Below are 14,004 nucleotides of genomic sequence, written 5' to 3' on the forward strand. Positions count from 1 at the left end.
CTCTGCCTCTAAGCAATGCAAAGCCCTTTCTCTAGACAAAACCAAAAAGTCAAGTGTTCTCATTTCAAGACCTTGTGCAACATGCCACAGTCTAAAAACAATCTGTGACTAGCACACCTGTGTAGCATTTTTGGGGTGTTACACCTCCATAGGCAAAATCCACTGTTCCTCAGTTTGTAGTGGCAGCAACTGCAAAGGTGATTCCGCACCATCCATTTGTTTGGGAAATCAGGTTTTCTCTCAAATCACAGAGAGTCTCACATTTAAGACAAAATTAGTCACATATCTTCACTCTTCCAGCATGGTTCATAAGGCACGTATTAAATTAATGAATAATTATAGTGAAGATGATCATGGCAATAAATATCAGAATTCACAAAAAGTATTTTCTCTATAGACATTCCCAGATGAATACTACAGGCAGAATCAGCAGGTTATTTAATTTGCCCTAGTTCTCTCTGTTTTCATATTCCTACTTGAATAATAAGTTCAGAATCAGCAGGTTATTAGGTTTGCTCTAATTCCAATCTTGAGTCAATGGGACTTCAAATTGACTCCAGTGGAAAATGAAAACAGAACACATTTTCTTCAGATATCTAAAAGGTGCCAAATCTGCTGGTTATTAGGACATAACTAAGTAATTGCAGGTTCCTAATACACTCCGTAGCATTAAAGAAATCTAAAATCTCATCACAGAATCCTGGTCTGTAGCTGTCAGCTACCTCTCATTTCTTGACAATCTCAAGGAAGACATAACTGAGGCCACCTCTCACTTTCATCTGTCCCAGCACATGCTACAGTCAAGCCAATCATGACACACAGTGTCACCAAGCAATTTCAGAAGGTTTTAAGCATTTCCCCATACAGAGTAACACCCTACTTTACCAGAAGGCTTCAGGTGTCTGCCCATGCAGGAGAAACATCATAGCACTTCAGCAGGCTACAAGCATCTGCCCTTCTTGTTCTTTGTCCCAACCTTTTATACCCTCACATTAATTCATTGCACCTGTGTGCCCACTGCTCCCTTTGGTGATTGGTCAGTGCACCTGGGCACTCCTTGTCTCGTTGCTTTTAATGCTTTTCACCTGCTTCTCACAGCTGTATTAGGGATGAGGCTCAGCCACAGCCCCACTCCCAATTACCATAAACTGCTTTCCTACATTCACCCTCAGATCTTTCATTGAAAATGGAAGAGAATAAAACTTAAAAAATTATGTGGTTTTTGATTAGGAGCAAGAGTTCTTCACTGTGCTCAGACATTAAATCCTGGATCTTTCTACAGTAATAAGGAACCTTTTACAGTAATAAGGAAGACTTTTATGCAGGTGTTACGAAGAACTTTTGTGACCATCAGAAGAGCTGAATTGTCAGAGGAGAAGTGGCTGGCAGGTGACAAGCTACATCATTTCCAGTGTCTAGTCAGAACAATGGCAGACAAAAAAGCAAGAAAAAACACACTATTCTGAATACTCAGCTATGGATAGGCAGTAGGAAGGCCTGCAATTTCAAAGCCAGCTAACAATTATTAGTTCTGTAGACTAAAGTGGTCACACAATAGTAAAGGGAGCTTCAGGTCTTGACTTCCTCTCCTACATCCCTAATAGAAATTCTGATCTTTCATGTATCTGATGACCAGGAAAAAAGATCCTACCAAAAGCTCCTGTATGGAGGAGCTTCACTTTACAGAAAGCAAACTGAAAAAGTGATGTGAACTGTGCAGGGTCACTGAGAAAGCAATGTCCTATAAAACCCATGTGGGTTTTCCTACTTCATTGCTTCATTAGTTACTGCAGATATTTTGTTCATTGAAGCACTTATTGATCCTGATTCTGCTCCGAGATCCAAGAGAATGGCTACACATTTGCATGAACTCACCACATACAATTTATTAGCTTGGCAGAAGAACACCTGAGCTGAAAAATTGAGTTCTGCATATACAACAGAATAATCCAGGCTGGTGAAGTGCTTGTGATACACTCAGATAACATCACCACAGTACAGAATGAGAAATTGCCATTCAAGAAAGTGCATATCCTTTGTAAAAGATTAAATTATGATCCCAGCTCTGCACAGAACTAAATAAAGGCAGCAAAGTACTGACTTTGTTAGCCAATTCTATACATAACACAATTAAAGGTATGTCAGTTACACACTAACCATTGAAATAAGCATATTTGGTCTCTACAATTTAGTCCTTGGATTCACAAAGGTATTGAACACCTCAGAATGCCCTTCACTCTTCTGGAAAATCATGTGTTTATGAAAGTACACAAATTTCAACTACAACACAACAAACTGGACAGAGCATTTTTCCAAAAAGTGGTATTGGTTTCATGTTTTCTACAAGGAGCACCAAGCTTTCTGGTAGGTAAAACATCATATTAAATTCACCAAGACAGGTGGGTGAAGCTTTCTCTTTTAAGTTACCAACCAATTTTTATATGTTTATTAAGGGATGCATCAACCCTCCAAGCTGCCTATGTCAATGTTAGCCTCTACATAAAACTATTTCTATCAGGAACTCATTTTTAATTGTCAGCCTTTTCCCCATTACTAACATCAGGTCAGTAATGATGAAGGGGTAAAATCCCACAAATTCATGGCTAACATCTATTGTTAAAAGATTCCCAGAGAGTCAACCTTCAGCTGAGAAAAAAGATCAAGTACATTTGATCCAAAATGCCTGCAAGCCCTGAAATGCAATTACATCAAGACATAGAGAATTTTAACATATATTATTTTGAAAATCCTAATGAATATGACCAATCTGACACAAGGCCCTATGGTGCTAGATTCTAGCATATTAGCTGTCTATAGTTCACAATATAGACTTAAATTTAACAAGGACCCAGCACCTCAACTAGGTCCAACGGGAAACAAAAACCTCACTACTTAAAATATTATTTATCTGGAGTACAAAGATATAGGCTATAAACATTTCAATATCATCATTTTGAAAGGATTAGTAATACTCAACGAGAAACCTCCTCAGAAGATAATATAAAACAGACTGCCAACTCCTAATTACCAGTGAAACAGTATTTTAATTCCAGTGATTTTACATGAAGCAAATATTGAAATCAATATCCTATCATACTGAATCCTGGCAAAAAAAATACTATATCAAATTTCATTAGGAAAATGATGCAAAACTACCCTTTAAACTGACATAAGGATTGGGTTTTTAAATGACTACATGTGAATGTAACAGATGTAACAGTTCTGAATGACTTTTTGATTACTTGACTATCCGCTCTCAAGATTCTACTCTGACAACAAAGTCACCATTTTGAAATATTAAATAAAATGAAATAATGAATGCTAAATTATTTGCATTATTTTTACATATATAGAACCTCAGTGCAATCTCTGGTGCATTTCTAGCCCTCCTTCTAATCCAACATCACCCCAGTGGCCACTGACACTGGCAAGAAAATCATCATGAAGAAGAAATACAGATCATGTAGATAAAGATTCTGAAGTGTAAATCAAAAAGGCAAGTTTTGTTCACAGTATTTAATAGCCCAAAGTAGATTGAACTAGGATTCAAGAGGGATAAAGACCATGGTGACTACTCTGTTAAGACTGACTATTGGCAATGAGTTCAACAACATCTCACGCAAACACACAACTTGCAATAGATAATTAATGCCAAAAGAAGTTCGAATGTTTCATTCAAGGCATAAAGAGAATAAAATGGATTAAAATATCAAAAATTTTAAAGAGATATAAATATTGGATGGCATTTAAAAAAGTAAACATGCAAAAGGAAATACAACCAAGACTGATGCAGTATATTCAGAACCCAAACAAACAAATCTAAGTGCTGGCTAGGCTGAGACATCTGGAACTGACTTCCTGAAAAATCACTTTCACAGTTCAAAACATAGCTGGCATCAACTCCTGAATATCTGACAAGGAAGAGCATCTCTTACAGGGAACAGCTGCCTGAACAGCCCTCATTTTTCTCACAAACCAGAAACTCAGTGGAACAGCTAAAATACATGTTATAAACAGGAATAGTTTGAACTCACAGAGCAATTGCCTGAATAGATGCTAATATTGAGGTAAGTAGGGAAGCTGTATTTTAAAAATATAAAGGATCCTGTCTGCAACTTTTTCAAGCCACTAGAGATATAGAAAAGTAGAAAGGCATGGAGTGACAAGAAGTTAGATTCAGTGAGAAACTTTCCCCAACTCAATGCACCCTGTGTATTTTACTACCTCTTTTAGAACTGCCTGCTTTCTTTCTCAGACAGGATACTGGACATGGCTATTTTTATATAAATGAGGATGAAAGAAAAATTATACTTTTTTTTTTTTTTTTGTCTGAAGTCAGAGGGCCACTATTTTAGTCATTTAATAGGCAAAACAGTGTGGGTTTTTTTATTTTGATATTTTAACCTATGGAGAAAAATTACAATTTGGAGGTTCACTGATTTGAAGAATGTATTCTCCTTACCTTCTAGGAACTTGACTTAATGAACTAGAAATCTGACTTTGAAGTATATATTTTTAATAAAAATCTCTCCCTATCATAGGATCAAGCCATAACAATTTGAGTAATTTCAGGAAATATTGTAATTTTCACCTAATAGAAGGTTGAATTGTATGTCAAAAACTTAACAGAAAACTGATATGGCAGTCAGGGTCTATTTCACTGCTACTCTTATTCCTAATAAAATTTGTTATAATTTTGTGTATTTTTTCCTTCTACAGAATCACTATTATTATGTGGACTAATATACCCTTGCCTTTTTCAGTACAAAGCAGAGATTTTATCTTTTAGAAGGCTCTTGTACTGTTTTTATTCATGGGCCTATCAACCAGAGAACTGCTAGAGATCATAGTTTTCTTTGCTATGGATTGCACATCCTTGACACTGAAGCAAAATTCCAGTCCTTTTTCTCTGGTTTATGCCAATGTTCCCATTGAAGAGAACTTAGATCCTACTGGAACAAAAGGAATGACTGAATGGTTCCTTCCTAGCTTGCACTATTCTCCCAGTGGTGTAGTTCATAAAACATAAATGAAGCTACTCCTGATTTAGACAGGTATAAAACCAGTTAAGCCTACTGGAAATAATTTATATTACTATAACTTATATTACTATATTACTGGAAATAATTTGAAATACTATTTTTTGGTAAAATAAAAAAGAAAAAAGACAAAACAAAAAACCCCAACAGAACAAAAAAATCCAACCCAAAACTTGGTTGAACTTCACTCTTACAAGAAAAAAAAATTACTTGGGATCATTAATAAGCTTTTCAAAGATGAAAATCTGCGAAAAAAACCACCAGATTTTCTCCTGAAAATAACTGAACTTGTATTTAAAATGGCATCTTAAGACTTGAAATGTTGACTCTAAATCTATTACTTTTTAATTCCTAAATGTGCACGTCAGGGTAGAAAATTTTGAAAAGGTTTTCTTTGTTATTGTTGGTATTAATTCCTACAGTCCTCATTACACCAAGGAACTCTGTGTTTTACCATACTGCAAAGACATAGAAAAACAACAAATCCAAGGCAAAAAAAAAAATTTACATATTAAAAAAATTCAAGGAAAATAGAATTTAATCACCATCTTTCACCTTTAAATAGAAGGTATCAACTAGGAAATGTGGATAAAATTTTAGATAAAAATGGAAATTGGGGGGGTCTTCGTATTTAAAACCATTTTTAAACAAAAAAACTCAAAAGACCCCTTCAGATAATTGCAGCCTGAGATGATCCTCTAGCAATGGCAATGTCTTTCCAAGGCTTGTGGGAAATTTACACATTCTGGGAACAAAAGATCAAAGTTCAACAGCTTAATGTCTATGTTGGCTACAAAAAACTAAAGAATGGAAGCCAAGGTTTCTTTCTTGGCAGATACAAAGGCTTTACTTGTCCTTCTGCCTTTTCTGGTTCTTAGAATATTAAATAATTTATAACAGTTCAATATCTTTGCTGGCACATGTGAGTAACTTCAAATCCCTTCATCAAAACTTGACTGATCGAAGTGTCAGCTGCTACCTTTTCTCAATTAACAGGTATAAACTGCAATGTGGTTCCATTTATGTTGCTGTCAGGGCAAATGTTGCCTCCTGTTTCAAATGAAATAACAATCTGAATACTTTTCTGCTAAAATTATAAGCTTTCCCATTATTTTATAAGGTTTCTTAGTAGTCAAGGGACATGTGAGGAGGATCTTGATGCCACTGATGTCCACTATAAAACCACTAGCACTTTCAGCATTTCATCTTAATTTAAAGGGGATTCTAAATGTTATTTTGAGTATTATCTTAAAAATTCCATACAAATTTCACTAAATATAAATATGTACATGTATTTCTCTAAAATTGTATCTAAGCATAAAAAATGTTCCTTAAAAATAGGCACTGAACATATTATTATGTAAAGGCAATAATTTATCTGACATATTACATGTAATCATGTGAACTCTTTCACATAAGTATTATATACGCAAAATAGCTTCAAATAAATAAACTAAGTTTTAGTGTAAAGGGCATATAAATCTATAATAGTATTATTAGTATTTAAATTCCCATTATTGCTTTAACAAAGCTGCTACACCTCATAATTTCTTTTTCTTTATAATAGGGCCTAACTCAGAGATGCTAAGACATTAAAACATATTGTACATACACCTATATATTATGTAGCATCATATATTAAAAATTGACACCCAAATACTAAATCAATTGAGAGGGTTTACCTAATATAAAAGATATTTCATTTTACATTTTCTAGGAATGGGTGCAATTGAAAGTACAAATGATTAATTTTCTGAAACTATTATTTCCTCCTATAAAAAATTATTTAAAGTGTTAGTTTGGTTTGAATTTTTCACGAATGGCAGATGAGAGATAAACAGCTGATAAAAGTAAACAGGATGCAGAATGACTGTAGCATTTTGAGTATTGACACTAAGGACAGAAGGTGTTACATAATAAAGCACAGTCACAAATGATGTTTTCTTTCTCATAATGAGTGAAATCTGATAGAAATGCTAAAGGCAAATTATTCAGCCATAAATGTCATGCAGCCACTCAGTGAAGATCTTAATTTGGCCTTGATAATATCTTATTCATATTTACCTTTTACATTTTAAACTTAGGTCTCTGCTCTCCAATCTTGTCATGACAATCATATTTTCCCTTGATACATTTACTATTATTTCATGTCCTGCTCTAGGTACACAACATACATAATTTCTATGCCTAAGGAGCTGCAAGCAATGGTACATTTACTAACAAAATAATAAAAACAAGAGTCCTGCATGCATCTGCAAAGAAAACGTTCACATTCTTTCCATTTGCCAAAAACAATGGGCACTGAATATGAATCATATTTTACCCAGTGATTTATTTGTAGATGAGATTAAGGAAACTGCTGTTTTTCTAGGTTCCCTCATCCTTGGTAAAACTACTCAGTCATTTTGTGGTCTTGGAGTATGTTCTTCCCCCTTGCCCTTTTGTGTTCTCCCTGTCTAACTGGCATGGTGAATTGCTAAATATGTTGCAAAGCAGTACCCTTCTTATTCATGCAAAAACATAATCCTCCATTTAATCCCCTTCCTCCCCGGCCACAATTTAAGGAATTCACAAATAAATCACTGATTTTATTTCAATGACATAGCAGAGGCAAATACAAAGTGGACTCTGGGTCTCCTCTACCCTACAAAACCAAGCCCAGATCACCTTTGCACTTAATCCAGTTAAATTATTCCCAGCATCAATTTCCCTGCTCCCCAAATTATTTACCACCAGCTGCTTGTGATAGGCATGCACGTCCCCTCCCTCAGCTCCCACCGAGCGTGGTCCCAGCCACCCCCTGCCATCTGGGTGACACCTGGTACCCAGCACCCATCTCTCCTTTACCCAGAACAACCCGAAAACACGGGAAGATGCTCAGATAACACCCTCTTCCTCCTCTCACTCATCCTCGCAGAGAACAGAAGAGTGATGGCACCATGGTTGGCCACAGAGACACATGGAAGACATGGAGGAGAAGGTGGGGAAGAGGGGAGCCGGGGACATGGTGGGAAGAGAGGGGAGGGAGGAAGATCCACTCATACAGATGAAACTTCATGCAGGCCTGGTCTCCGACCCGTCCCCTCCACGGAGCCATGGGGAGGGGGGCGATGGGGCGAGTTGAGATGGCCCCTTACCTTCACTGCAGTCCTTCCCTCGGAAGCCCGTTTGGGAGCAGTCACAGACGGCCTGGTCGTTGAGCACCGAGCAGACGCCCCCGTTGAGGCAGACGTCGTCCCTGGCGCACAGCCGGCTCTGCTCGTCATCCAGCCGCACCTCCTGGCTCTCCAGCGGCGACGCCTGCGTGTAGTTCACCCGCACGTCTGTTATCCAGCCCTTGAAGGGCTCCCGGTCCTTGACGGAGGAGAGCGTCAGCTTTAGCGTCGCCGACCGCAGCTCCGGCGGGAGCCCTCCTAGGAAGAGCCCGCTGAAGACAGTCATGTCCCGCCGTTTGGACTTCACCTCCACCCACTTGGCCTCCGCTCGGTCAATGATCAGCGTCGTGTTCTTGAAGTGGCGGCGGATGACGACGGCGTGCCAGCGGTTGTCGTTGACCGCCGTGTCCGAGAGCAGGGTGGCAGGCTCGGCGCAGAAGATGGAGAAGCTGAGCTGTAGCCGCCCTCCCTGGGTGAGGATGAGCTCCAGGAAGTCACAGAAACCCTCGTCGTCGAAGTAGAGCACCAGCCCGCTGGAGCTGCGCGTCTTCATGTTGAAGCTCATTTCACTCTCGCAGCAGGCGTTCCACTTGGGGAAGCGGGTCCACTGGCCCTCCGCACCTGGGAACTCCAGCCCGCTGCCCAGCTCGGCCCAGCAGCCCAGCAGTAGGGCCAGCCAGAGCAGCAGGCAGCCCCCGCGCCGCACCAGCACCGCCCCCATCCTGCGCGGCCTGGGGCGGCTGAGCGGGGCGGCAGGGCTGGCGGGGGGCGGCACCGGGGCCCCGGCGGCAGACAGGGTAAAATCTTGCCGGGCGCCGGCCGCGCTGGAAGCTTTGGGCACGCTCACCCCCGCCCCGGGTGCGGGGGTCACTGTGGGAGACTCCCCGGGGCGGGGGGCCGCAGCTGCCCCACGGGATGGGGTTGGGCACAAGATGGTGCCCGGGGCCACTGGAGGGGACCCGCAGTCGGGGTAAGGCGCCGTTGGATCTCTTCACTGGCCGGCCACGCTCTGCAAAAGGTGTCCAGGGGTGGGTGAATCAGCAGAAATTTTCCCCAAAGCCAACATTACCAAACCGGGAAAAAAACCAAGATCAGTGGCAAAACTCTCCTCCAAGTGGATCCACCAGCTCGGCAAGGCTGTAGCAATATCCTGGCACATGCGTGCCTCTTTTTACATCCTCTCCACCAGCTGTAGTTTCCCAGGAAGCCAATTATGGATCCCAAAGCTGCCTCCCTAGGATGGATCCTCTTGTCATCACAGCCTGTCTGCCATGGTGCTGGAACAGCGTCAGCAGACGACAGGACTCATCGCTCGTGGTTGCCTGAGCTGCCTCAATCCCAACGGGGTTGAAACCCAGAAGCTGTCAAACAGCCGAGTGGCCACTTGACATGCAAAGCCTGGCAGCTCCTCTTCTCTTTGCTTGAAAAAGGCCAAGGCTAAGATCCAGCGGGGTGGGTGATTTTCCTCTATTGTTTTTGTTTCTAATCTGCAAGGAATTGAAACAGAATAATAAGAAATGACAACTAATAACATGTTGAATCACAAAGTTGATCAATAGTGAACGTTTGTGATTATTTTTTCATTTTGACTGGTGTTGGGCATTATGAAAATGCTGCTGTAATTTTCGAGTTACTGAGAAATTGAAATAGGTTGCAGTGCTAAACACAAATCTCAACATATATGTTTATATTAGATTACATATTGATGGTATAATCTAAATGTAAACTACTTACCTTTCCAAAACTTTCAAATATTTCAGTAGTGCATTTTATTCTTGCAAGAACAATGTTAAACAGAAAAGATGGTGTTTATTCTTCAACGTATTTTATTTTAATTTATTTTTGAAAACACCATCACCTGTGAAGCTAGAAGCTCCTAGTCATACAGATGATGCTACCAAGCCCAGTTCTGGTTGTTTCTAATACAGGTCAAAAAAATAAAGCTCCCAGCGGGAACTGACAAGCTCCACCACGCATGGCACACCTACTGGTTTATTTTTCCTGGGGAGAGGAAGAATTGCAATAGTTTCTTAGACAGCTTTTTGAAATTTTTTCAATGGTTTTAAAAACATTTTCTTTTTTCTGCTACCTGGTTTCCTCTGGGGCTGATATTTTCTGCTATAGCAGGGAAAATCCAATTCAAGCCAGCTCTGATGTTGACATTATTCACAATGCAGATCAGCTAATCCCAGGTGTTAGTCCTCTGAAATTGGTTGCAGTATTTTATGTATATTTACTCAGCTGCCCTTATTTAAGAGAACAAGGAGAGAACAGCTCCTCTGTTTTCAAAATTCAGAATATGCCACAGTTCACCCTTATCCTCTGAAGAGGTCTCTACATCCAAAACGTTTCAGCGGAGAGGCTTCATTTCTGCCCCAGAGCTGCTGTATCTTTTCTGGAAGCTGTGTATTAGCAGATCTCTCCTGATGGAGGAGAGGATCTCCAACACCTCCCTCACTCAGCGCTTCCCCTTCCCCTCCCTTACATTTCTTTGCCAGCAGCACTTAGGCAGGCACAATAGCATGGCCAGAGCTGCTGCCAAGCCCTCTTCTGGGCTGGGGTGTGTGTGTGTATGTGTGTGTGTGTGCATGCGTGTGTGGGGAGAGGGGGCAGAGATGACCCTGCCAGGGAGAAATGTTTTAAAAACAGGCACACCTCAGCTGCCTGCACCTGACACGTTCAGAGCTGCTAAGTCACCTCCTACTCTCTCTATATTTAATTTCGTTCCTCTAAATGTCAACACGATTATTTTTATTATTTGCCACACGTGAGATGGGCAAAAGCAGCAAAAGGGAGAAGAGGAGAAACCCCCCCAAACTTCGCGGGCAGATACCAGGCGTGCCCACCAGCACCAGGCAGACCCCAGGTTCCCCCCACGCCCTCCCTGCCCCTCGGCAGGAGCCACCTCTGGCAACGCCGCTACCAGCCGAGGGATTTTCCGGGAGCCCCCGCATCCCCGCTCCCCAAAGGGCCCTCCCGGGCGCGGCAGTGCCCGCGGGCTGGGGCGCCGCTGGCTTGCGGCACGGCAGAGCAGAGCGGCCGCTCCCGCTTCAGCACCCGGAACAGCTCCGCCCTGCGCGGCCCGACGGGGCGGCGGCGCCGCTGCCCGCGCCCGCCCAACCGGACCGGAGCGGAGCGGAGCGGCCCCGCCGGGGGCTGCGCTCCGGGGGGAGCCCGGGGGGCTGCGCTCCGGGGCGGGCAGGGGATGTGCGGGCGGCCGCTGCGGCGGAGGGGAAGGAGGCGGTGATGGAGCCGGTTTGGGGTGGGTAGGGGTGCGGGGAGCCGGGTGCTGGCTGGCGGTGTGAGACACGGCGTGCGGGGACAATGACACGGAGAGAGGGGGCTGTGTGATGGGTGGGGGAAAGGGGAGGTTGGAGGACATGGGGTGGGTGAGTGTGTGTGTGTGTGTGTGTGTGTTCACGGGGGTTACCGGGCTGGCCCCGGGGGAAGGGGCGGTGGGGAGGGAATGCGGGAGGCGCGGCGGGGAGGGAGGGGAGCGCAAGGTGCGCGGGGCGGGCGCCGCGGCTGCGGGAGGAGCGCGGCGAAAGAAGGGAAGGGTTTGCGCCTCCGTGCGAGGGGCGCGGGAGCGGGAGGGCGCCGGGAGCCCGTGGTGTCTGTCAGGGGTGGGGAGAGGCAGGCAAGGACGCGGCGCGAGTGTGAGTGTGTGCGAGCGTGTGTGCGCGGCCGCCGTGCGTGCCAGAGCGATCCCTACAGGTGTCCGCGGAGAGAGCCGCGCGGGGATCCCACCTCGAGAGCATCCCTATCCTTGTATCCCTGTATCCCTGCCCGCTGCCTGCCGCTGGCTGCAGCGCCTGCCTGCCCCCTCACTCACTCACACCACACACACACACAGCAGCAGCAGCGGCGAGAGGGGGAAAGGAAAAAGAAGGGAAAAAAAAGAGGGAATTAAAAAAAAAAAAAAGGAAATACAAAAAGACAGAGAGGTGGAAAGACCGTAAAAGAAAGGAGAAAGACCCAAGGAAAAAATAGCCCAGCAAACAATTGCTTATTTATTACTGCCGGTGTAATTCACACATTGCCAATAAACAGCACAGTCTTGTCTAGTCATTTCCAAAGCAGAGGGACACTTTCATTCTCGAAAGAGGACAATTTATTGATATCTATCTATCTATCTATCTATCTATCTATCTATCTCAAATGGCTTTTAAGCACCAGCCGTCCCTCCATCCCTCCCAGCAATGTATCCATGAACACGCACATATGTAGCGAGAAATAGGCACAAACCGATATAAATGTAGCTATTGCATTCAGAGCCTCGACAGTGAATACGTGTGCTTCCCCCACCCCTTTACAACCATTTTTTATTCTTCAAAAATCATGATTTAGTCACAGGTGCCCCGATTGAGCCTTTTCAAATTAGAAAAAGAGAGAGAGAGAGACACCCATAGGTCAATAAATCCTTAATAAATGCCAGGTCGGTTGGCATGCACAATCCTTGGCAGAATTCTTATTGTATGAAATACAGTGCATTGTCTCTGGGTGCGGGAAAGACCAGAGTTCACAAATTACCGGATGAAATAAAAGGATCTGAAAAACAACCTTGCTGCAGCCAAAGGGAGAAGCGCTCTAATTCAAAAGCAGACTTAACAGCATCATTAATCTTTTCCTTTCATTTCTACGTAATTTCTAGAATCAAATTCTTTCCAAAGCGGCTGGAATGATCGATTTTGCTCCCCTTCCAGTCTGCAGATGTCTTTATTTCAATATGCTTATGATATAATTTCTACCCCTTCAAAAATGCACATCATCAGCAGGAACCTAAACAGTTTCAAACACATATAGAAGAAGCCGAGTGCCCTCTTTCTTCTGACACACAATAGAAAATGTCCCAAATTATCAATGCACTTTCCGCACAAGCCCCTCGTCTCTTTCAGACCGCCGCCGACAAATAACAACAATAAATATTGCGATATCCCACCGCTGCCCCGGCTTCGCGTTTCACCACGGCACCTCACGCCAGGGAGAACATGCAGCAGATTGATTTTATCGCTCAAGTCTCGCAGACCCCCTTCTCCCCTCCTCCTCCCCCCGCCTCGGCAAGGGGCAATAAATCACCGCATCCAACCTTTAACTTACACCTCCGCTCCACCATCTCCTCTCCTCGCCATCCACCTCTCCACAACGCCGCACGCAAACCCACCAGCCTCTCTCTCTCTCTCTCTCCGCCACCACCGCCACCACCACCGGCTCCTCCGCGGCGGAGCGGGGCTGTTCCTCGGCGGCGCCGCCTTACCTGCGCGGGGGCCGCGGGGCCGGGCCGGGCCGGGCCGGGCGCGGCTGCCGGGGCTGCCTGTGCCGCTCGCCCACCGAGCGGAGCGGAGCCGAGCGGAGCGGGCGCTGCTGCGGGTGCGCGGCGGCGGCGGCGGCGGCGGCAGCGGCGGGCGGGGGCGGCCGCCGGGAGCGGGGGGCGGCACCGCCGCGTGACGCCGCCGCGCCCGTCTGCCCGCCGGGGGCGGCACCGTGCGCGCTGCGGACCCCGCCCCGGCCCGGCCCGGCCCGCCCGGCACCGACACCGACACCGACACTGACACGGATGGATGGAGGCACCGCGCGGGAGAAGCGCACGCTGCTGCCGGCGGATGGCTGGGGAGGGTCGGAGGGGTCGTATAGGCAGAGGGAGAGGCGCTGCAGCGGTGGTGCAACACGGCCCAGAGGGAGCTGGCGGCTTCCCGGGCAAAGCTCTTTGCGTGGGGTTTGAGGGGCTCTTTTCTAGGTGGCTTCTTTCAGTTTGGAGAGGGTTGGTTGGTTGGTTTTTTTGTTTGTATTTTGGTAATACTACTACTACTAAT

The 14,004-nt window shown here is 44.7% G+C and overlaps 1 protein-coding gene across 23 annotated transcripts in view; it reads right to left on the reverse strand.

Moving 5' to 3' along the window:
• NRXN1 (neurexin 1) overlaps window positions 1-13,585 on the reverse strand; it is a 681,984-nt gene extending 668,399 nt beyond the window's left edge. For all 23 annotated transcript variants that reach the window (XM_064709393.1, XM_064709392.1, XM_064709389.1 and 20 more), the window contains exons 1-2: window positions 13,449-13,585; window positions 8,177-9,681 (exon numbers count right to left, since the gene is read on the reverse strand). In XM_064709393.1, the coding sequence (XP_064565463.1) occupies window positions 8,177-8,915 (739 nt within the window). In that variant the 5' untranslated portion in view covers window positions 8,916-9,681; window positions 13,449-13,585. The remainder of the gene's footprint in view (window positions 1-8,176; window positions 9,682-13,448) is intronic.
• Window positions 13,586-14,004: the final 419 nt, after the last annotated feature.

This window comes from Zonotrichia leucophrys, chromosome 3 (genome assembly GCF_028769735.1).
Source record: "Zonotrichia leucophrys gambelii isolate GWCS_2022_RI chromosome 3, RI_Zleu_2.0, whole genome shotgun sequence".
Lineage (NCBI taxonomy): Eukaryota > Metazoa > Chordata > Aves > Passeriformes > Passerellidae > Zonotrichia > Zonotrichia leucophrys.